Source organism: Trichechus manatus, unplaced genomic scaffold (assembly GCF_000243295.1).
Source record: "Trichechus manatus latirostris isolate Lorelei unplaced genomic scaffold, TriManLat1.0 scaffold00098, whole genome shotgun sequence".
Taxonomy (NCBI): domain Eukaryota; kingdom Metazoa; phylum Chordata; class Mammalia; order Sirenia; family Trichechidae; genus Trichechus; species Trichechus manatus.
In genome coordinates this window covers 10788252-10811043 of record NW_004444034.1, presented here as the reverse complement: position 1 = coordinate 10811043, position 22792 = coordinate 10788252, and the positions used below count along the sequence as shown (strand labels likewise).

Below are 22792 nucleotides of genomic sequence, written 5' to 3'. Positions count from 1 at the left end.
GGATGCATTAAAGGGCATGGTATGGCCTTGTGTTATGAAGCAAATTAAACAGAGGAAACATGTATCTTGTTAATGTAACTGGTAATTGTCTTTATTTAGCTAGTCCAAGTATATGGGATTTTCAATAAATTTTTAATCCATTATCTAAATAATTCTCTTAATTCTCCATTTCACTCTGAGTATTTTTACACCTCAAATTCCCAAAATTTTGTGATAGGATTGATTAAATTTCTCTTATTTAAAAATATTCCTTTATACACAACCTGTATGGTTAGGATACAAATCTATAGAACTGACTGTACTATACCTGTACATATTGATCTCATTTGAGAATCAGAAAACAATATCAATTTATTGAGGAAGTCTTGTTCTTGTGAGATTCTTGTTCATATTCTGTTGTCTGAGAACCTCGGACATCCTAGACAAACTGTAGATGCTTGGGTCTCAAGTATTGCATCTCATGTAAACTGAAATCTGAATCCTAACCTGTAGAGGGACTCGTTGTCCAGAAAATAATGAATGCTATGGTCCAGATTTCAAATTTTTTTTTTAAATTAATTAAGAAAATCTATCTGTCTATGGGAGACAGTGTGATATGGTTCATGGCAGTCAAGTGATCTAGGTTCTAGCCTAGACTGTTACTAACATGTTGTGGGCCCTTTTAAGAAACACTTAACCTCTTTGAAACTCAGTTCATTCACTCTGTAAAATGAGGAGGTTGAAATTAAGGAGATTGAGTTTCTAATGCCCATGTTAGCATTACCGTTGTATGAGAACACCTTATGGCTGTAATTCTTAATTGAGAGGGTCATGAGACACCTTGAGACTCTAATAAAAATTATAGATAGACCCAGTCGACAGGAAATTAACACATACGTTAGGTTTTCCATGAAGCCCCTGGAAGTTCATGCATGGATCTCCAAAGATCTGGGTTTAAAACTCCTGTTCTATGTAGAAGACATTTTTGTTCTTTAATCAGATCCTAATTTTAACAAATTTAGAGAAAGGAATATACCAAAAAAAAATTTTTTATATCACCATTGGAGCCCTGGTGGCGCAGTGGTTAAGAGCTATGGCTGCTTACCAAAAGGTCAGCAGATGAATCCACCAGCCGCTCCCTGGAAACCCTATGGGGCAGTTCTACTCTGTCCTGTAGGGTTGCTATGAGTCAGAATTGACTTGACAGCAGTAGGTTATTGTGGAGATCCTGTAAAGCAGAAGAAAGGCTGGGAAAGGATTTGGGATGAATCTCTGGGTGGAGTTATTAAAAAGAAACTCAAATCTTCTCTCTAAGTGCACAAAGACTATAAAAACTGTTTTGTTAGTAAAATCAAGCAATGCACATATTATTACAATCTGCCTTGGAAATTGAGACAAGGACAGTAGAACGTGCCAATCAAAAAGGACTGCCTTGCCTTTGCTGACATATTGCTTATCAGTGAGTATGTATTACTTTTTCCGAATAAATGTTTGCCCATAGTTCAATCTTCACTTTCTTGAAGTATTGATTATGAGTGGATTGCAATAGAACGACATCCTTTTCAAAAACTAAAGTAATTGACTTTCTTTTCAGACAATTCGCCAGAAATTTCCCCTCCTAACTACACGACGACTGGGAACAAGAGGCCATTCAAAGTAAGACCCATCGATGAACACATATGAAATCTGTCCTTACATATGAGGATTGACGCAAATGTAAAATAAGTATTAACTTTATTAGTAAAAGATCAGTTGAATAAAACCAGGTATTATCTTCTTGATGAATCAGACTTTTACCAACTGTAAGAACTAAAAAGAAAAATAAGTGAATTTTAATGTTTAAAAAGCAAAATTTATACAGAAAAATCATAATCATAATAAGTTATTCTTTCTCCTGAAATAACCCAAATGAATCATTTTTATAATCTTAAAGCCACTACTGAAGGCACCATTGTCATGAAAGGGAAATGTATATGGCTAATTAAGTGACAGAATAGAATCCACAATATTCCAAAAAGCAGGGCCAAAGCCATGGAGTTGAAGAGCTATGAGTTGAAAGGAAGTACCTTAGCATAGTTCAGCTTCCTGCTCTAGTTTTCTTTCATAGATGATAATTTCTTTATATTGCCTTCATTTCCCTTAAAGAAAATGACCTTTCATCTTTGGTCACGTCCATGTAAATATAAACATAATATAAGCTGTCATATATTCTCTGTCTTGGAATCTTTAGCTTTTGTGGCAATCTCTGTAGAATGCCCAGTTTACAGGTTCTTGCTCATCAATTATTTCCCCTGTCCACTGCCTCTTCAGTTTCTCTTTTCCCTCTGCCTACAAGCATACTCTTTTATCCTGGGGAAAAAAAAAAAAAAAATCTCAAACCTGCTATGCCTTCCGCGATTGCTCTATTATTTTTTTTCTCATCACTGTTTCTTGAAAGAGTAGCTATTTGCTCAATCCCTCCATCACTGACCACATCCCACTTTCCTGGTTCATTTCTTTACCTGGGCAAAATTACAATGGCTCATTTTTACTGTTCATCTTCCTTGGCACCTGTCTAGCATTTGAACCTGTTGATAATACCCTCTTAAAATAATTAAATGAATAAAACTTTTGCTATGGCTTCTCTGTCCTGGCACTGTCCAGGTTCTCTTCCCTCTTCTAATGTTCCTTTGCTAGTTTGTCCACTGTTTCCCTCTGCCCTGATGTCTCGTCCAGCACTGTCCAGCAGAAGTATAATGTGGCCACATGTTTAAATCAGAATTTTTCTGCCTTCGGGTCGATTCAGACTCATAGTGACTCGATAAGACAAAGTAGAACTGCTCCATAGGGTTTCCAAGGCTGAAATCTTTACTGAAGCAGACTGCCGTATCTTTCTCCTGCAGAGCAGCTGGTAGGTTCAAACTGCTGACCTTTCAGTTAGCAGCCAAGCGTTTAACCACTGCGCCACCAGGTCTCCTTAGTAGCCATATTAAGGAAGTAAAAAGAAACAGGTGAAATTAATTTTAATATGTTTTATTTAATGCAGCATATCTAAAATATTATTTTACCATGTAATCAATATAAAAATTATTAATAAGATATTTTACATTCTTTTTTCACAGTAAGTTTTTGAAATCCAGTATGCATTTTACATTTACAGCACATCTCAATTCAGATTGATTGCATTTCAAGTGTCCAGTACCTACATATGGCTAGTGGCTACCCTATTGGATAGCACAACTGGAGTTACTTGCCGATAAATAGGTCCTACTTTTTGAATTCTCTTGAATGTGTCTCTTCTCATTCCCACCTTCATAACCTAGCCTTGACTTTCTTTTCATTCCATTCTACAGAAGTTTTTCAAGTTGATCTTCTAAGTCCAGATTCAATCATATCTCTCTCCTGCTTAGTAACTTTCACTGGCTCATAATTTCTAGTAATTAAAGACAAACTTTTCTCACCTTGACATTCAAGGTCCACTCTGATTTAGTACCAATCTGTTTCCTATCTTATCATTTACTCCTTCTCATTTATCAGCATGTAGCATATGCTCTCGCCAAATTATTACCCCAGTACCCTTTGTTTCACTCCCAACTGTCATTCTTTTGCTCTTTCTGTCTCCTTCCTATGTAACGTTGAAATCTTAGCCATTTTAAAAGAATGTCTTCTGAACTTCCTCTTCTTTTAAATCTTTTCCAAGACTCTTGATTTATTGTAGGCTCTTTCTTTGTACCCTCATAGCAGTTTGTTTGTACCTATCTTAATGTGAAATTAACTTATCTCCTGCCCCCTATGGATAGTAAGCGTTTTGAGGATAGAGACTCTGTCTCATTCATTTTCATGTCCTTTCTCTTGTGATACGTATGAGATTATCAATCAATACTTATTTAGTTGATTTTAATGCTAACAGAATTGTAGCCAGGGATGAAGAAATAAAATGCTAGATTGAAAAAGACAAAATTAGTCCTTGCCTTCCAAATCAGCCTTATTTCAAAATTGGCTCAACGTAACTGATTTCTACTGAATGTGATTCCTACTGAATTGTGTAGGTAGAGAAGAGATCAGATAGGGCTTGAGGTAAATCAGATAGGGCTTGAGGTAAACAGTGGAAAAAGAGACAAAGCAATGGAGGGAAATCCTCTTCACAGGATCAACAGGGGGGCGATGGGCAGACTGCAGGGAAAGTCATATAATCCTTGAAGGAGCCTTTAGGATTACAGATGAATCATTAACCCTGTCCATTGTGACACACTGAGGATCTAGTTCTGAGGTTTACATGAGAACATGTGGTGACTTCAGGCAATTTGTTTGACATCTAAGAGCCATAGATATGCCTAAAAGCAAAGCATTAATGATTCTTTGAATTTTTTCTGTCTTAATGATATGCTATTTTATTTTTATTACGTGACAATTACATTTTTGGTATTTTGATATTATGGGGGAAAAGGTATTTTCCATCTGTGAACTAAATATGTCAAAAGATATAGTAAGATGTAGAATTTGTGTATCTTATTACGGTTAATGTTTTGATGTAAATATTCTTAGCAAGGTAGCTTTCCTGCTTTTATCTTGAAAGATACTATATCAAAAGGCAGCATAGCTTAGTGGTTAAGAGCATGGAATTTGAAGTTGGACAAATCTAAGCTTGAATCTCGTACTTCCCTCTATAGCCCTGTGACACTGGTTGAATTACTCAGCTTCACATCTGTAAAGTGGATATACAATATCTATCTCATAGATTATTGTGAGAATTAAGTGCGATAAATATAAGAATGAATGGAAAGTGAATATGTTTTCAATTTCACTACCTTAATAATATGAAATTAATCATTCAACACAGCAAGAAATCAGTAACGCAATCGAGCAATGCATATACACACACACAGACACAGACACACTGATTATCTTCAGTTCTTTCCAATAACCATACAAGATAGGAATTATTATATTTTACAGGTGTGAAAACTGCAGTTCAAAGGTTATTGACTTGCCCAAGGCAACACAGATACTACAAAGTAACAATGTTGGCATTTAAATCAAGATTTACCTGGCTTTAAAGCTTGTGCTTTATGAGCTAGTAAAGCCTAATTCTTTCTGATATCAGTCATATCAAGAAAATAATTGTTTAATTGAAGTTTTCTTTTCTTTTTTGAGGTACAAGTTTTAGATTTTTTAAACTGATCCAATAGTTTTAAAAATTATTACTACATCAGATTTTTCTTCAACAAGATAATAACATTTCTCAATCCTCAATCATAAGATATTTTAAATTTATTTAAAAATACTTATTTTTAAATGAAAGTAAATTTGCGGCACAACACAGTTTTGCTTTCTGCCTTTTAAATTTTTGTCCTAACCATTTCTCTATGTTGATATATCATCTTTATAACTGTCATTTCTAATGGCTGTTTAATATTTTCAAAAGTTTACATTTTATGAAAAAATATGTTTATGTATGTAGAAATATGAACAATTAAATGAAACAGAAATAATAAATGAAGAAGCAAGCTTATCTTGGAGACTCAGGAGTTCACAATTTCTCCCAATTTTACTAGTAATTTTGCAAAATTTATTTTATTGCCATTGGAGTGTTGCTCCAAACATACTATTGCTAAGTAGTCATTGAATTGTTTTGAAAACATAAATGAATTTGTATTAATGTACTTTAACTTCATTGGATGGTATATTAAGATATATTAATATTCTGTAACTGTTCAGATGATGGTTATTTAAAGACTAGGTTTTCAGTTTTTGCAAAATTCTTGTAGAATAGCTAGTGTCTGTCAGTCATTTCAGTTGGGGCTCCCAGACAGAATTTACTTTAGATCATGATTGACTCAAACCGTTCTTCTGTATCCTGGGCAGAGGGTTGCATCACTCTTTCTAAAACCGTCCTTAGATACATTGGGGGCTCGTGGAAGAATAGCATGCTCCAAATTTTACTTGTCCGTGTGAAATCCAAAAGTTTGGGAAACACTGCTCTATGGGACAAAGAGATGGTTAGTTGGGTCTAAAGATTATGAATGGATACTGTGTCTGTTATCAAGTTCTGTTTCTCTAAGCTCCGATCTATCCAGGCATTGTAATGATCGATCCTCACAGCGTTCACCTTGTGCAGCTGCCACTTCTTTTTCTCAATAAAAAGTGGAGAGTGAAAAAAGTTTAAATAAAATGAGCCAAGAGTTTTTTCATCCAAAAGGAAGAGATAAAATTTTTAAAACAAACAAACATATTAAAAGCGCAAAAATCTAAATGGACAGAATCACTCCTTAGGACCGGATATCATCCACTGTCAAAATTAGAAACAATGAAAAATGGACTAACTTGTTTCCAGTGGCTAGCCCAGTTTCACATAGGAAGCTACTGCTGCTGCTGATTACAGATGGAAGCCTCTGGAGGTTACCATGTTGGGTCAGAACACCTCATCCTAGAGAGCCTAACCCAAGTGTGCTTTGGGTACGTTCAATTTGCAGGTGGCATTGACAGGTCAGCTCCCCGCCCCTTCTTTCACTTTTACTTTCTCCTTCTTGCCGATAAAACCAACAATCCCAGTGGCAGACTTCACATATTCTGTTAACCAAGCTAAAAACTGACTTTGTTTTTGTGTTTCTTCTTTTTCCCCCCTTTAATTTAGCACCAATGCCAAAAGAATGCATTTTAATTTTCTCCTGCATAATATTTTTTTACTTTAGTTTTGAATAAATAAAAATGAAACATTTAACAGTAAAACAAAATATCTAATGAAAAGTAAATCTTGCATATTTTATGGTTATGAATTTTATTATATTAAGTTAATCAACCCATTCATACTTATATTGATGTACAAAGCATGGTGCTAAAGAGTATCTAAGATGCAAGGAACTGCAAGGTAGGGTACTTGCTATCAAAAAACATTCACTATCAATATTCATGTATTTAACAAGGATTTTAGTGAGTGTCCAGGTGCTGATGAGACCCTAGGGATACAACAGTGAGAAGAAAAAGCCTGTATCCCATCCATGCTCAGAATAGCTCAGCAGAATAAGAGAGAACATAGTTGAGCCCACCCAGTAGTTTTAATGTACATGGAAGACTGATTTGAAGTTACATTTTAATTTCTTGTAGACTTTGATCAGTTAAATCTTAGCTTTTAGACATGTTGGACAAAAGCTGTTATCTTATTTATTAGCAGTGATTTAGTGGGTTAATAAAACTGATACAGCAGCTGCTCTTATCATAGCAAGTTATTGCAAGTCCCTGAGCAGCTTAATCCCATCATTTCCTTATCAGTTATCATTTGTGTAGTGCAAACTAACATCAGGGCTACTAGCTCGGTGGAACATATGTTTCAGGAATTCTGTATAGTGACTGAAATGGAAAAGAAGAAATATAGGTGCAGGTATAAATTGATCAGCAAATGAACAAAAGTATTAGACACAATGTAAATATTTTAGTTGTAAAAAAAGAACAGCAATAATTTCATTTGTCCTATTAAAAATCTTGTATTTTATAACATATTCACTTTAAAATGTTGACACACATTAGTTATCCTGCTTTATTCCAAAATTGTAAATGATATCTGTCACTTGACATAGGCCAAGGACAGTCGATGCTAATGAATGAACACAATTGTGTTAGATAATCACCAGGGCTACTTACAGCAGGCAAATGTTTTCTTAGAGAAATTAGCTACTAAGATCCAGGATTTTTGAGCATTTATCATACATCTTATTTAGTAAAAAAGAGTGAATAATCAAAGGAAGAGAGAACCGTGAAGTGTTTGGGAATCTTTATTCAGATTAACCTACAAGGTAGGCATTAGGTAATGGTGTATAAATTAAACAATTTGTCATTCCACATAAGGCATACCTTACTTTTTGTTTAACTAGTATATGTTCTTATTATGCCATAATATTTTTTGGAAAATATTTCCTAGCAAGACTTATAGTAGGGGAAAAAATTAAAAAAACATTATAAAATATTGCAAGTGAGATGAAAAATAAATGTATCTGTTACATGAAGTCACTCTCCCCAGGTTTATGAGGTATAACTTTAGCTGTTAGGAAGACAGAGAGCTGTTCATTTATTAACTCTTCTCTGTTCTCAAAGACACAACTCATCACTCAGATGATAACATGTACCTAGTTAGACTAACAGAAAGATTAAGGGGAAAGATTAGTTCATTGATTTCAGAAGAAACTGGATATGAAATGTGCTAACTTAGTACAATTGTCATTACAAATGATTAAATTTGTATTCCTGGTAACAGTCTTTCTGCCTAAATACACTGACTTCATGCCCTTTATATACATTGTTTATATGTGTATGGAATTTTGTGACCAAAAGGTAGGCAGTTTGAATTCACCAACCCCTCCTTGGAAACCCTATGAGGCAGTTCTGCTCTGTCCTATAGGGTCGCTATGAGTTGGAATCGACTCGACCACAACGGGTTTGATTTTTTTGTTTTTTATTTTTTTCTAATCTTTTATTTACAACCTGGAAATGCACAGTACCAGGTGGTGGTCATTGAAAACGATTGACTTTAAGATTTATGTTTTATCAGTTTCTGAATTCTTAGCAAAACACATTGACTCCTCCAACAAATGTTTGAGGATTTTTCTTCACAGTGATTTCAAGGGGGGGATACAATGAAGAAAAAGATAAAATCCCCTTCCTCCAAATCTTACAGTTTAGTAGGGGAGGCAAGCTAGGTTCACATGTTCCAATGATACAAGGGATAAAGCTACAGAGATAAATGACCAAGAGAGGAGTTAAGGGACAGAGAGATTAGTTTTCTCTGAGAGATCAGGCAAAACTTCATGCATTAAAGCTATGCTTTGAGGGGTGGGTAAGAAATTAAGACATGAAAGAACAAGGGCATTTCCAATGGAGAGTTCAACAAGATAAAAAAGCACCCAGGTGAGAAAGTCTAAGTTATTTATGGAGAGTGAGTAATCCTAATAGTAATAGATAAGGTGATGCAGTACTTGTAGATTTCTTTGCATCGTGTTAAGCAAGAGATACTTTAGCCTCTACCAATTTAAAATTGGGCTGCAATGTTTAAGTATATGAAGACTACGTGCATGCCCTTAATTGACAACTTTTTGTTTATAAAGTTTTCTTTAGGGTACATGGTTATTTTTAACTTCTTTTTATGATATTCATTCATTTATTCATGTTTATGGACTTCCTATTATAGAAAGTACATAGTCTAGAGGGAATTTTTGTTAACATATGGAATGTCAGATATGAAACATCCAGATCAGCGGTGTAGTAGGTCTTAATGATTCATGTCAATTGTTAATGCTTACTATGATTCATGTTGAACTAGAAGAGGGTGTCTATGTGTGTGGGTGCAAACATATTTTAACTATATGTCACTTGAGGGTTTCTAATTGTAAAAAATTGAGAAAAAATTATATATATATATACACACATAAATATATATGTACATCTTTTGCATCTGGAGTATGGAGGCAACATGGTCTGTTGAAATGAAGAGTGCTCTGTAGAGCTTGACAGATCTAGGTTTGAATTTTTGCCATTTACTAGCTGGGTGGGTTTAGACAAATCACGTAACCTCTTTGAGCCTCTGCTTTGAAGTGGAGATGACATTTAACTTGTAGGCTGCTGTAGAAATTTGAGATCATGTAAAAATAAAGTTCTTGGTATATAATAAGTGCTCAATAAATGTAACTATTTCTATCTATTACCTGCTTCAGTTATAACACATATTAATTTAGTATTGTGATTTTTTTCTCTGCATGCTTTTCTCTCCCACAAAACTGTTAACCTCTCTAAGGCAGAGACCCTCTCCTACCTCACTTTGAATCCTTAACACTTAGTACAGAGTAAGCACTGAATATATGTTTGAAAAAACGAAAGAGAGGGTGTCCTTCCACTAGTTCCCTATAGGTTAGCATTAGTTTGTTAGATTGAATTGGTAGAACATGCTCAACTACATTGACATATCTATATTAAGAGATATTGCTAATGGGAAGGGGATATGGTATTTCTGATTTGTACAGCCTAATGTAGCTGATCTGGTCACCTTCCTTGAATGTCAGTTTGTTTCTGGGTTGACAGTGTTATTTACATTTGACCTATGAATGAAACACAGGCATTACTGAATGTAGATATACGAGTTTGACTCTGATTGTACGTAAAGGCACCAAATACTTCTATTTTTAAAGATATTCTTCGTTAATGATTTAAAAAACCAAAACAAACCCACTGCCGTCAAGTCAATTCCAACTCATAGCAATCCTATAGGACAGAGTAGAACTGCCCCATAGGGTTTCCAAGGAGCTGCTGGTGAATTTGAACTGCTGACCTTTTGGTTAGCAGCCGAACGCTTAACCACTGTACCACCAGGGCTCCAGTGATTTACAGGGAGCAGGCAAAATAACAGTCATTTTATAAAAATAAGGAACAAATGAATTGTGTAATAAAAAATAATCTCCTTAAAAGCCATGAGAAATCTGTAATAAAAAAAAATTCAGCCAATCCATATTAGCCAGTATTTACTAGTCCTAAAGGATGTTGCATTTTAAAATGTTATCATCAGGTGGTTTTTAAAACTAGAAGTAAATGTATTTCAGTGCTGGATACCCATTTCACATGGTCGCTGCTCCACTGTTGGTAGGTAGTCTGGCTCAGGAGACCATAAACTAGGGTGGAATTCAGAAGAACACATGTTCTTGACTTGATTTTCCATGTCTACTTTGTTCATCATTGTATTGACACCTGGCAGAGTGCTTAAGACATAGCATGCACCCTAGTTAATATTTGTTGGATTCATGGTCTTCTTTTTGATCTATTTTATAGTTTTTGTCTACCACCTGTCAAGGCAAGGTAGCTTCCTCTCAGTCTATATGGCAAATAACCTTACCATGGTATAATCTTATTTAAATATTGAAAAAAGGATTAGGGATGAAAAATAATAAAAGTTACAATAAATGATTATCAACTTTTAAAGCAACACGAAACATACATTGATTCAGCAAATGGCTAAAATGTAGTTATAAAGTCTATAGAACAAACAAAAAACTTTACAAAAGAACATGAAATTACAATATCTTTTTATTGCAATATATCCCTCCTATTCTCAAACATCACTTGTTTTACTTCTGCTTATAAAAAAAATTCTTTTGGTATCTTAGTTCTAAAATCTAATAAAGGGGATATTAATAATTATTTCAGACTCTAAGGTTCAGTAACTAATTCTTCTAATATACTTGGCTGAATATCATCTAAATCTACTAATTTGTTCATGGTTTTTAGGTATTTTCCTTATCTATTTCTATTACTGTAGCTGTTTTTGATAAGATCTTTATGGCTTAAATAAGCTTTCTTCTTTTACTTTCTAATTAGAGACATAAATCAGTTCAATATTTGGGAATTTCCATAGGTTTCATATTTCCTTCATTTCTCACTTTGTTTCTCTACATCTTAGAGGTTCTTCTTCCACACTGACCATAGGACTTTTTTCTGTACTAGAAGAATGGAGCAGGTATGAGACTCATCTGTTCAGGTTAATAGGCTATTGTTGTCTTTCTACCAAAGCTGAGGATGTAAAAGCTTGTTCCCAGTGCCACAATCAGAAAATATCTTCGTTTATCTTGATCAGCCTCATTACTGTTTCTCAAATATAATGACTCTTTCTGAAAACATTTCTCATTATGGTATGTATTTTTTTTTTTAATGTTTAAAAACGCCGTACGTCTCCATCTTGAATGTCTTAGGATCATTAGAGGCACTTCTCTGCTGTAGTATTGCACTTAGAACCTGGCAGGAGAGAACAAGTCTCTGGGCCTTGTACTTAGAGGGTTCTGCCCCAGCTGCTCACTTTCCCATGAGGCAAGGAGTTCATAGCCTGAGTGAATGTGTCCACCTAAAGCCTACATATTCCTCCTAGACCACTTCCCAGTTCCATGTCCCTGGGGCCCTGGAATTCCCTATCCAAACAGCCCCAGGACAGCCCCAATAGCCCTGTGACGCTAAGAAATGAAAATTTAAAATATAGTTAGGCTGGGATCCACTGGAAACTCCATTAGTAACTTTTATTTCATTCCTTTCTGGATCTTAAAAAAAAAAAAAAAAAAACCGTTGCCATTGAGTTGATTCCAACTCACAGTGACCCTGTAGGAAAGAGTAGAACTGCCCCCATAGAGTTTCCAAGGAGCGGTTGGTGGGTTTGAACTGCCAACCTTTTTAAGAGCCAAGCTCTTAACTACTGAGGATCTTAGATGAATGTAAATTAAAAGGTAGGTAAACAAGTAGGTGGTGGTAGTGATTGTGGTGGGTGGGAAAGTGGGGACTGACATCTGAAAGCAGATGTTAGCAGGCTTTGGCTCCGCTCTCTAAACACTCACTATTTGACTAGCGTTTGTACATTTGCAACGTTTGTATCTGGGTGTGCAATATGTTAGGAGTCTGCAGTTTAGGAGAATAAACCACAATCTGAGAATGGATGAGATGTTACATTTGTCTTGTGGCCCATGGTCCGTTGATATATTTATAGCAAATTATTTGTAACATTGTTACTTTCCATGTGTCATTTTTCCCTTGATTCATGACACAAATAAATTGTTTTTTCTCCATTGCTCCACAAAAGTTTAAAGTGAAAATGACAGTAAATTGGGCTTCTCATACCTCATAAGGCAAATATCTTTGAAAAGGTTACATGCTTCATACCTATTCCTATGCATGACATCAATGTTTTCCTCACACATAATGTCATATTCTTTCTCATTCCAGTAGAATATCCTATAAAGGAAACCATAACATTTTCTTGTTCAGTTGACTAAATTCACGTTGAACCAAGCAATTTGCAAATAAGCATACTTAGAGCCAGTGCCTATATTTGCTTTTTTTTTTTTTTTTTTGTGGAGCCTAATATTTTAAGCTGGAGCCCTGGTAGCACAATGGTTAAGCGCTTGGCTGCTAAGTGAAAGGTCAGCGGCTCGAACTCACCAGTGGCTCCGCGAGAGAAAAGACCTGGTGATCTGCTCCTGTAAAGACTGCAGCCTAGGAAATGCTATAGGGAAGTTCTACTCTGTCCTATGGGATCGCTATGAGTCAGAATCAACCCAGTGATAAACAACAACGTTTTAGGGGCTAGAAGGGGATTACAGGTAGATGATTCTTTTATCTTTCTTGAGCCTAGAGCCAGAAATATGACCATAAATAGGATTAGCGATGGTCAAAGAAGGGATTCAGCACATTTAGATGCTACTTGAAAAAATTAGGAAAGGAAGGTAAGGAAGAAATAGTTTGCACTTGTGGTTTATTCAAATATACTTCACTCTTTTTTCCTCTTCAAATATATCCCTCATTAACACAGAGCTGGTTCCTGTCCTTGCTCTAGGTATCATTATTATGGAATTGGCATCAAAGAGAGCAGTGCTTATTACCACTCCGTGTATTCTGGAAAGGGCCTGACAAGGTAGAGTTCCGCCATCCTCAAGATAATTCTCTGCGTTTCTTTAAATATGCATGATATCTATTGAATAAATTTACTTATTAATTTTGCTTATTGAAACGTTTTCTTTTAATCGTCAGACTTTAATTTCAACTGTGTATGAACACTTACATTTATATGCTCAAGGTTAATGGGCAATTTAGATGGTCTGCAATCATTTATGAGAAATTAATGGTAAACTAGGTGTCCCAGAGAGAGAAAAAGGAGAAATTAGGGAAGCAGAATTGCTTTTAAATTAGTATTTACTCGTAAGTCTGAGTCAATTTTCAGGCTAGATTCAATAAAATAAAAGTAAAAAATGTAAAGGTCTCCTTTTTTTCTTGGAAAAAGTATGTTTTAAAGATCTATGTAGTTGACCAGAAGTTTACAAAGATAAAAAATTCATTATAATCATCTCTAATCACATATGCTTTGAATATCAGCTTACCTTAGTAAGATAAAGCTACTGGCCTGTCTGGGTCTCAGGGAAAGGAAAAGCACAAATGAGTGTAAAGAACACATTGCTCTAAGTTGCTATGAAATATTGGGAGGAGGTTATGGACAAATAAGATGACACCCAATAAAATCAATGATAATATACAATAATTTTTTTAAAGTACTAGAACACTAACTAAATCTGTATCTGAGATTGTTTTTTTGTATGCTTTACCAAGAACTGATTGTAGCTCTCAAAAGAGGCAATTATTTTTAAAAACCAGCTATCTTGTGGGAAAAGATAACTTGTCATCTGAACCACACTAAGATGAGCTCAGATATTACAAGGAGTGGAATGGCAGCATAGAAGCCACTGTCCACTGTAAAGGATAAACATAGGCCGGATGTCTGAGAAGCCAGATTAATGAGACAGGCTCAGACTAACGCTGGAGCCCAGGTCTGCTGCTGCCTGAGCTGGGACTTCAGCTACTTAACCCTGTTGTGGTCTATGAGCTCATCAGAGAAGGACAGAGTGAAGGCTGTCTCGTATGGAGGGTGTGTTAATATATACAGTAATATAAGTGAATGTTTCTGAACCCAACCGTGGGGAAAAAAGTAACCTAAAGTCTATGCATTGATATTATCATTTTAAACAAAATCCTGCTGCATTCAAAATAGGGTTAAGAATGGAATATGGAGCAGTATGTCATAAAAAACTGTTACTGAGAGTTTAAAAAAAAACTATGAATATGGCTCTGTCATGATCTCATTATCACATTATTTTTATGAGTTTTAGAAAATTACTATTATTTAGTAATTTAAGCAAAATTTCTCTTTCAAATATCTTAGACAAATGTTTAATATCAAGTGTTCTTTGCTTGGTTCAAATCTTACTGAACTTCCTTAAATATCCCTCATTTTACTTTCCCCTAAAGAACATATTTTTGAGTAAGTTGAGAAAGATGCTTGGGTCCCTTTGAAAAACCAAACACATTTCTCCAGATTTATTTCACTAATCAAGGTATGCAGTTGCTACTTTTGTAGGTCCCCTGCACTTCCTTGAATGCTGTAACTATAATTTTTTTTGAACTAATGGAAAATGTACTGGTTTTTAAGGTTTTCTGGAAGCAAGCTGAAGAATGAGGTAAGAATTATTTCCATCTCTATTTTACATTTGCTCGAATATGTCTTACAAACTGAACAATCACTCTTAACCATCCTTTCTGACAAATTTAGAGATAAATGTTATTTACTAGGAGTACCCGGAATGAGTGAGAACTGTAGATACAGCTAAGTTAGATTTGGTGGCAGATATTGATTCTTTGCATGGACCTACTGTACAACTTCCAATTACCCCATGAGGGATAATTTTCCAATTATCCTTACTTGATATTAAATACTTAGGAGATTGCAAAAGAGATTATTATTGAGCTAAGAAGTGCCCACTTAAAAATAAACAAAAGCTTATTTAAAGATATGGAAGTGATTGGTATTTGGAATATACCCATTTTAACAAAACCTTTAATAGTTATCAAGAAGCCCAAAGCCAAAATGCTATGGTCTATTTTACCACTTTTTGAATATACATATTCTTTGATTGTATCTCCCTAGTGACCCCTGCCCCTAGCCCACCAGCAGAGAACAGATCAGTAAACTGACTTTATCTAAATGAGTTAGGCTCCCATTAGAGACTGCATGGCTAATTTGACACATGATAAGGCCTTCATTATCCTAAAGTTAACTAGTCATTAAGAAGAGATGTTGTAGAGCTAAGGGCACATGACAGCGGGTCGTGTGGTATATCTGTACCTGAGATAAATCATAACTCCATTAGTTTGGTGAAATGATGCAAGCATATTATCCAACCCTCCAACTCTGAAATAGTATAAAACCTCCAAGCCTCTGAAATGACCAGTTTCTTCCCACCGGTGCTTTTAATACAGTTAATGGCTAATTATATAATAAAGTCCACCAGATTGCTCTTCTTATCAATGAAATAATAGCTCTTTATTAGATAAACAATTGTGAAACTGCAAAAATATTGACTCAGAAATGGCATTTCTGTTGACTAAAGTTTATGTCAATAGAGAATTCAAGTAATTTCTCTCAGGTATTCTTTCTACCAGTTTGATGAAGCTGGTGGTACAAGTGAGCCAACAGCTGATATATCATGTGTATGGCAAACCTCTTTTTATAGGATAAAGGAAAAATGCTTCTTAAGTCTACTTTTTCCTCATTAGAAGAATATACAACAAATTTAGGTGTAAATTTTGCTTGTAAAGTGAAAATAAAACATTTTGAGTTAGATTATATAACCTACAGATTTTCTAAAGATACCTGAAACAATAATAGACTATCATCATCATCATCTTTATTATTCTAATAGAAATTCATGCAATTAAGGGCTTTATAAAGGCTCAGATCTACTCTAAATACTTTTTTTTAAATGATAAAGTATTTCTATAACAAACTTTAAATTAAAATTTATTTTCTCATATTTAGGGTGACCAACTGTCTCTGTTTGCTCAGAACTGGAGTTACCTAGGACATGAGACTGTCCGTGCAAACCAGGATGGTTGGTCACTACGTATACTTCAGCTCATTGGAATATTGGTAACTGTGAGGTAGGGAGAGTAGGTGTTAACATTGCTAATTTACAGTTAAGGAAACTGAGGTCGAGAGATGCATTTGCTTTTTTGAAAATTCAGAGTAAAGTTCTGTTTTTTTAAACCCATGGTCAAGATATCAATCAAGAGATATATACGCATACTAGGAGACACAGTAGTGAATGGATAGATATGGCTCTGCCCTCGCAGAGCTTTACAGGAAAGCGTATCTTGAACAAGTACTTATAAAGGGTTTCATGGGAATTAATCTTGTTTATTGGGTTAGGGGCATTTCCCACAGAAAGTGACATTTAAGGTAAGAATTGCAGATAAGTGGGAGTTTGGCAGAGGAGTGGAGTAGAGGAAGAGAGGAAGATTAGTCCAGACAGAGGGGACAGCATAGGTCAGTCTTTCTCAGCTTTGCCACTATTGACATTTTGGGTCAGATAATTCTGTGTTGTGGGGGATGTACTGTGCATTGTAGGATGTTTAGGAGCATCATAGCATCAGTGGCCTCTAACCACTAGATTCTAGTAGCACTGCCTCTCCCACCAGTTGTAATAACCAAAAATGTTTCTGACATTGCCAAGTGTCACTTGGGGGGTAAAACTGATCCCCATTGGCATATGTGAAAGCAAATAAGAGGAACATCATTTTGTAGAAAAATACAAAAGAAGTTTAGGATAGCTTAACATAGAATGAAGTGGAGAATAGAGCTGTGCAGTAGGCAGGACTGGATTGTGCAGAGTCTTATTAGGTTAAGGATTCTGGAATGGTAGGAGAATGGTGTGATCAGACTTGTGCTTTGTAAAACTCAAATGGAGAATCAGTTAAAAGGGTGTAAGATAAGAAGCCAGTAGATCCATTGGATTGTTTAGTCTGGATATGAGAAGATCCAGACTAGTATAATAGCCCTGTGGATGGAGACAAGTGACTTTTCTAGCTGTATTTTCAAAGCAGATTCAACATCCAGGTTACTGACTTAAAAAACGAACTGATATGATTTGCTGTAACTGGCACAGGAAACATTGGAGGAGGAGCAGGTAGAAAGATAATGGGTTCTGTTTAGGACTTGTCATGTTTGATGTGCTTGTGAAATGTCCAGAGTAGATTTGATGTTACTGGAACAGAGGACTTAGACGGAGATACAGTTTGATGGTGACTAAAACAATGGTAATGAATAAAAGACCAAATGTCTTAGGCTGGGTTCTCTACAGAAGCAAAACCAGTGAAGTATATATACATAGATATAGAGAGATTTATTTCAAGGAAGTGGCTCATGCAGTGTAGAGGCTGGTAAGTCCCAAGTCTGTGGGTCAAGTGTCAGGCTGGGGGCTTCTCCTGACTCACGTAGCTGCAGGGGCTGACGAACCCAAGATCAGCAGGTCAGATGACAGACCACTGGCTCAGAGGCTACGGAGGCCAATGAATCTGAAGATCAGCAGGCAATGTGGAAGGCCGCTGGCTCAAGTCCCAAGAACTGGAGGTCAGATGATGAGCCAGACGCAGGCTCCAGAGCAAACCACCACTCGTCTGTCAGTTTGTCACACAGAAGTGTCTTGCTGTGATGCTGGAAGCTATGCCACTGGTATTTCAAATACCAGCAGAAGGACCCATGGTAGACAGGTATGAGTGGAGCTTGCAGACTAAGACAGACTATGAAGAGGGACCTGGCAGTCTACTTCTAAAAAACTTGGCCAGTGAAAATCTTATGAATAGCAGAGGAATATTGTCTGTTATAGTGCCAGTAGATGAGCCCCTTACAGGTTGGAAGGCACTCAAAATATGACTAGGGAAGAGCTGCCACCTCAAAATAGAGTAGACCTTAATGGTGGATGGAGTAAAGCTTTCAGGACCTTCATATGCTGTTGTGGCACCACTCAAAATAAGTAGAAACAGCTGCAACCACCCATTAATAAATAAAAACATGGAATGTCTGAAGTATGAGTCTAGGAAAATTGGAAGTTGTCAAAAATGAAATAGAAAGTTTGAATTTAAACAGGACCTTTTTTTGGTTAGCAGCTGGGCTGTTAACCACTGTGACACCAGGGCTCCATCATAGGCATTAGTGAGCTAAAATGGACTGGTATTGGCCATTTGGAATTGGATAATCATATGGTCTACTATGCTGTGAATGACAAGTTGAAGAGAAATAGCATCACATTCATTGTCAAAAAGAACATTTCAAGATCTATCCTGAAATACAACACTGTCTGTGATAGGATAATATCCACACATCTATGAGGAAGATCAGTTAATATGACTATTATTCAAATTTATGCACCAGCCACTAATACCAAAGATGAAGAAAGTGAAGATTTTTGCCAACTTCTGCAGTCTGAAATTGCTCAAACATGCAATCGAGATGCATTGATAATTACTTGTGATTGGAATGCAAAGGATGGAAACAAAGAAGAAGGATCAGTAGTTGGAAAATATGGCTTTGATGATACAAACAATGCCAGAGATTGCATGATAGAATTTTGCAAGACTAATGACCTGTTCATTGAAAATAATTTTTCAACAACATAAATAGCAACTATACACGTAGACCTCACCTAAAGGAATACACAGGAATCAAAATGAATACATCTGTGGAAAGAGATGATGGAGAAGCTCAATATCATCAGTCAGAACAAGGCCGGGGGCTGACCGTGGAACAGATCATCAGTTGCTCATATGCAAGTTCAAGTTGAAGCTGAAGAAAATTAAAACAAGTCCACGAGAGCCAAAATACGACTTTGAGTATATCCCACCTGAATTTGGAGATCATCTCAAGAATAGATTTGACACATTGAACACTAATGACTGAAGACCAGACTAGTTGTAGGATGACACCAAGGACATCATACATAAAGAAAAGAAAAGGTCAGTAAAAAGACAAGAAAGAAAGAAAAGTCCAAAATGGGTGTTAGAAGAGACTCTGAAACGTGCTCATGAAACGTAGAGTAGCTAAAGGGAATGGAAGAAATGGCGAAGTAAAAGAGCTGAACAGAGGATTTCAAAGGGTGGCCTGAGAAGACAAAGTATTATAATGTAAAATGCAAAGACCTGGAGTTAGGAAACTAAAAGGGAAGAACACACTTGGCATTTCTCAATCTGAAAGAACTGAAGAAAAAATTCAACCCCTGAGTTGCAATATTGAAGGATTCAATGGGCAAAATATTGAATGACGCAGGAAGCATCAAAAGAAGATGGAAGGAATACACAGACACTGTACCAAAAAAAAAAAATTAGTCAAATTTCAACTATTTCAGGAGGTAACATATGATCAAGAACTGATGGTATTGAAGAAAGAAGTCCAAGCTGCACTGAAGGCATTGGTGAAAAACAAGGCTCCAGGAATTGATGGAATACCAATTGAAATGTTTCAACAAATGGATACAGCGCTGGAGGTCTTCACTCGTCTGTGCCAAGAAATTTGCCAACTGACAGAAGAAATCCATATTAGTGCCCATTCCAAACAAAGGTGATCCAACCGAATGTGGAAATTATCCAACAATATCATTAATATCACACAGAAGTAAAATTTTGCTGAAGATAATTCAAAAACAGTTGCAGCAGTACATCTACAGGGAACTGCCAGAAATTCAAGCCAGGTTCAGAAGAGGACGTGGAATGAGCAATATCATTGCTGATGTCAGCTGAATCTTGGCTGAAAGCAGAGAATACCAGAAAGATGTTTACCTGTGTCTTGTTGATGATGCAAAGGCATTTGACTGTGTGGATCATAAGAAATTATAGATAATATTGGGAAGAATGGGAATTCCAGAACACTTAATTGTACTCATGGAGAATCTGTACATAGACCAAGAGGCAGTCTTTCCAACAGAACAAGGAAAGGTGTGTGTCAGGGTTTTATCTTTTCACGGTACTTGTTCAGTCTGTATGCTGAGCAAATAATCCAACAAGGAGGACTACATGTAGGAGAATACGACATTAGGATTGGAGAAAGACTCATTAATAACCTGTGATATGCAGATGACACAACTTTGCTTGCTGAAAGTGAACTCAAAGCACTTACTGATGAAGATCAAAGACCACAGCCTTCAGTATGGATTGCACCTCAACATAAAGATAAAAAAAATCCTCACAACTGGACCAACAAGGAGCATCATGATAAACCGAGAAAACAATTGAGTTTTCAAGGATTTCATTTTACTTGGAGCCACTATCAATGCCCATGGAAGCAGCAGTCAGGCAATCAGTTGACGTATTGCATTGAACTAATCTGCTGAAAAAGACTTCTTTAAACTGTTAAAAAGCAAAGATGTCACTTTGAGGACAAATATGAGCCTGACCCAAGCCATGATATTTTTAATTGTCTCATATGCATGTGAAAGCTGGACAATGAATAAGGAAGGCTGAAGAACAATTGATGCCTTTGAATTATAGTGTTGGCAAAGAATGTTGAATATACCATGGACTACCAGAAGAAGGAACAAATCTGTCTTGGAAGAAGTATAGCCAGAATGCTCCTTAGAAGCGAGGATAGTTGAGACTTTGTCTCTCTTACTTTGGATATGTTATCAGGAGCGCCCAGTTGCTGGAGAAGGGCATTACGCTTGGTAAAGAAGAGGGTCAACAAAAAAGAGAAGACCTTCAATGAAATGGATTTACACAGTGACCACAACAATGGGCTCAAACATAGCAATGATCGTGAGGTTGGCACAGGACTGGGCAGTGTTTCATTCATCGTACACAGGGTCGCTATGAGTTGGAACCGACTTAACAACAACATCAATGCAACAACAACATCAATGAATAAAAATGCTGAGGGAGAAAAATGAATGAGAAGAAAAAGTGAAGAAGAGGATCAATAAAGTAACTGTGAAGAATCCAAAGAGGTAAGAAGAGAAGGAGGAGAATGCGGTGTCACAGAAGCCAAGGGAAGAGAATGCTTCCAACAAAGGGAATGGTCACTATTATTCAATAATGCTGAGAAGTCATCAAGATAAGGACTGTGAAACCTATGGAAATAGTTAAGAAAAAATTGCCATTGAGTAAGTTCCGACTCATAGTGACCCTATAGGACAGAGTCGAACTGCCCGTAAGGTTTCCAAGGCTGTAATCTTTATTGAAGCTGACTAGCAGCAGAGTGGCTAGTGGGTTTGAACCGCTGAACTTTTGGTTAGCAGCCGAGTGCTTAACCACTGCACCACGAGGGCTTCCTATGAAAATAGTTAACTGGGGATAATTAATGACTTTGAGGAAGGCATTTTCAGTGGAGGGTTGGGGTTGGGTTGGTTTGTGACATGAGTGGGGACTGTCGTTCAATATAGGAAATTTAGTCAAGTTCAGGATGATAGCTGGAGAAGAATGTGAAATTTAATTTTGAAGGACAATTAGACTGATGTTAAAATGTATTTGAAACAGAACCAGTAAATAGTAGAGACTGGAGATATGAAACAGAGGGAGAAGTTGAGAGCATAAGGTCACTGAGGAAGTAGGAAAGGTAGAGCTTCAGCTTGTAGGAGGAGGCCGTGGCCCTAGAGAGAAGAGGCATTTCTTCCATTAAAACTGGAAAGAAGAAAGGTTAAGTTCAGATGCCCGTTGATTTGTAGATTTTGTGGGAGGAAACTTCTGTTTGGTGGTTTCAGATTTCTCTCTGAGGTGGTAGTTTAGGTCATCTGTTGTGAGTGGAAGTCATGGGAGAAAGGTAGCTCTTCTCAACCAAGATGCCCAGGGAGATCAAAGCCCTAATGCCCTAAGACACCTGTTGTATGTAAGGAATGGACTTCTCTTCCATGCATCTAGAATGGTGGTAGCTAAGTAACATCCTTGGGAGACTTGAGAAAATGGTCACTCAATTCCTTTTCTGTAGGGCTTAATTCTGTTAATTGTCTTTGTGGAAGATTAGAAAGGTAGGAAAGTACAGTAAATATTAAATGACAGGAATCAGTGAAAATTGCAAAATATTTAGGAGCAGTCATAGCTTGAGAAGTGTAGGACCTGTTTGAAAAAAAAAATACAGGTATAAAAGAAAATTTAAAATGGAAAGACATAGCTCATGCCTGAATAGGAGAGTCAAAAGGAAACTTGTCTGGCAGATATCAAAATATTATGACACTATGATACTGACTCAGTGAATCTTATGACACTATGTTACTGACTATATGAAGAAGAACAAGGCATCAGGATTGGAGGAAGGCTCATTAACAACCTGCATTATGCAGATGACAGAACCTTCTTGCTGAAAGTGAAGAGGACTTGAAGCACTTGCTGATGAAGATCAAAGACCACAGCCTTCAGTATGAATTACACCTCAACATAAAGAAAACAAAAATCCTCACAACTGGACCAATAAGCAACATCATGATAAACGGAGAAAAGATTGAAGTTGTCAGGGTTT

The 22792-nt window shown here is 36.4% G+C and overlaps 1 protein-coding gene across 1 annotated transcript in view; it reads left to right on the top strand.

Annotated features, from left to right (window-relative positions):
- The window catches only part of RFX6 (regulatory factor X6), a 58616-nt gene that overhangs the window by 4196 nt on the left and 31628 nt on the right, over positions 1 to 22792 (top strand). The window contains exons 4-6 of the mRNA XM_004382749.1: positions 1574 to 1635; positions 13307 to 13384; positions 14951 to 14978. Coding sequence (XP_004382806.1) covers positions 1574 to 1635; positions 13307 to 13384; positions 14951 to 14978 — 168 coding nt within the window. The remainder of the gene's footprint in view (positions 1 to 1573; positions 1636 to 13306; positions 13385 to 14950; positions 14979 to 22792) is intronic.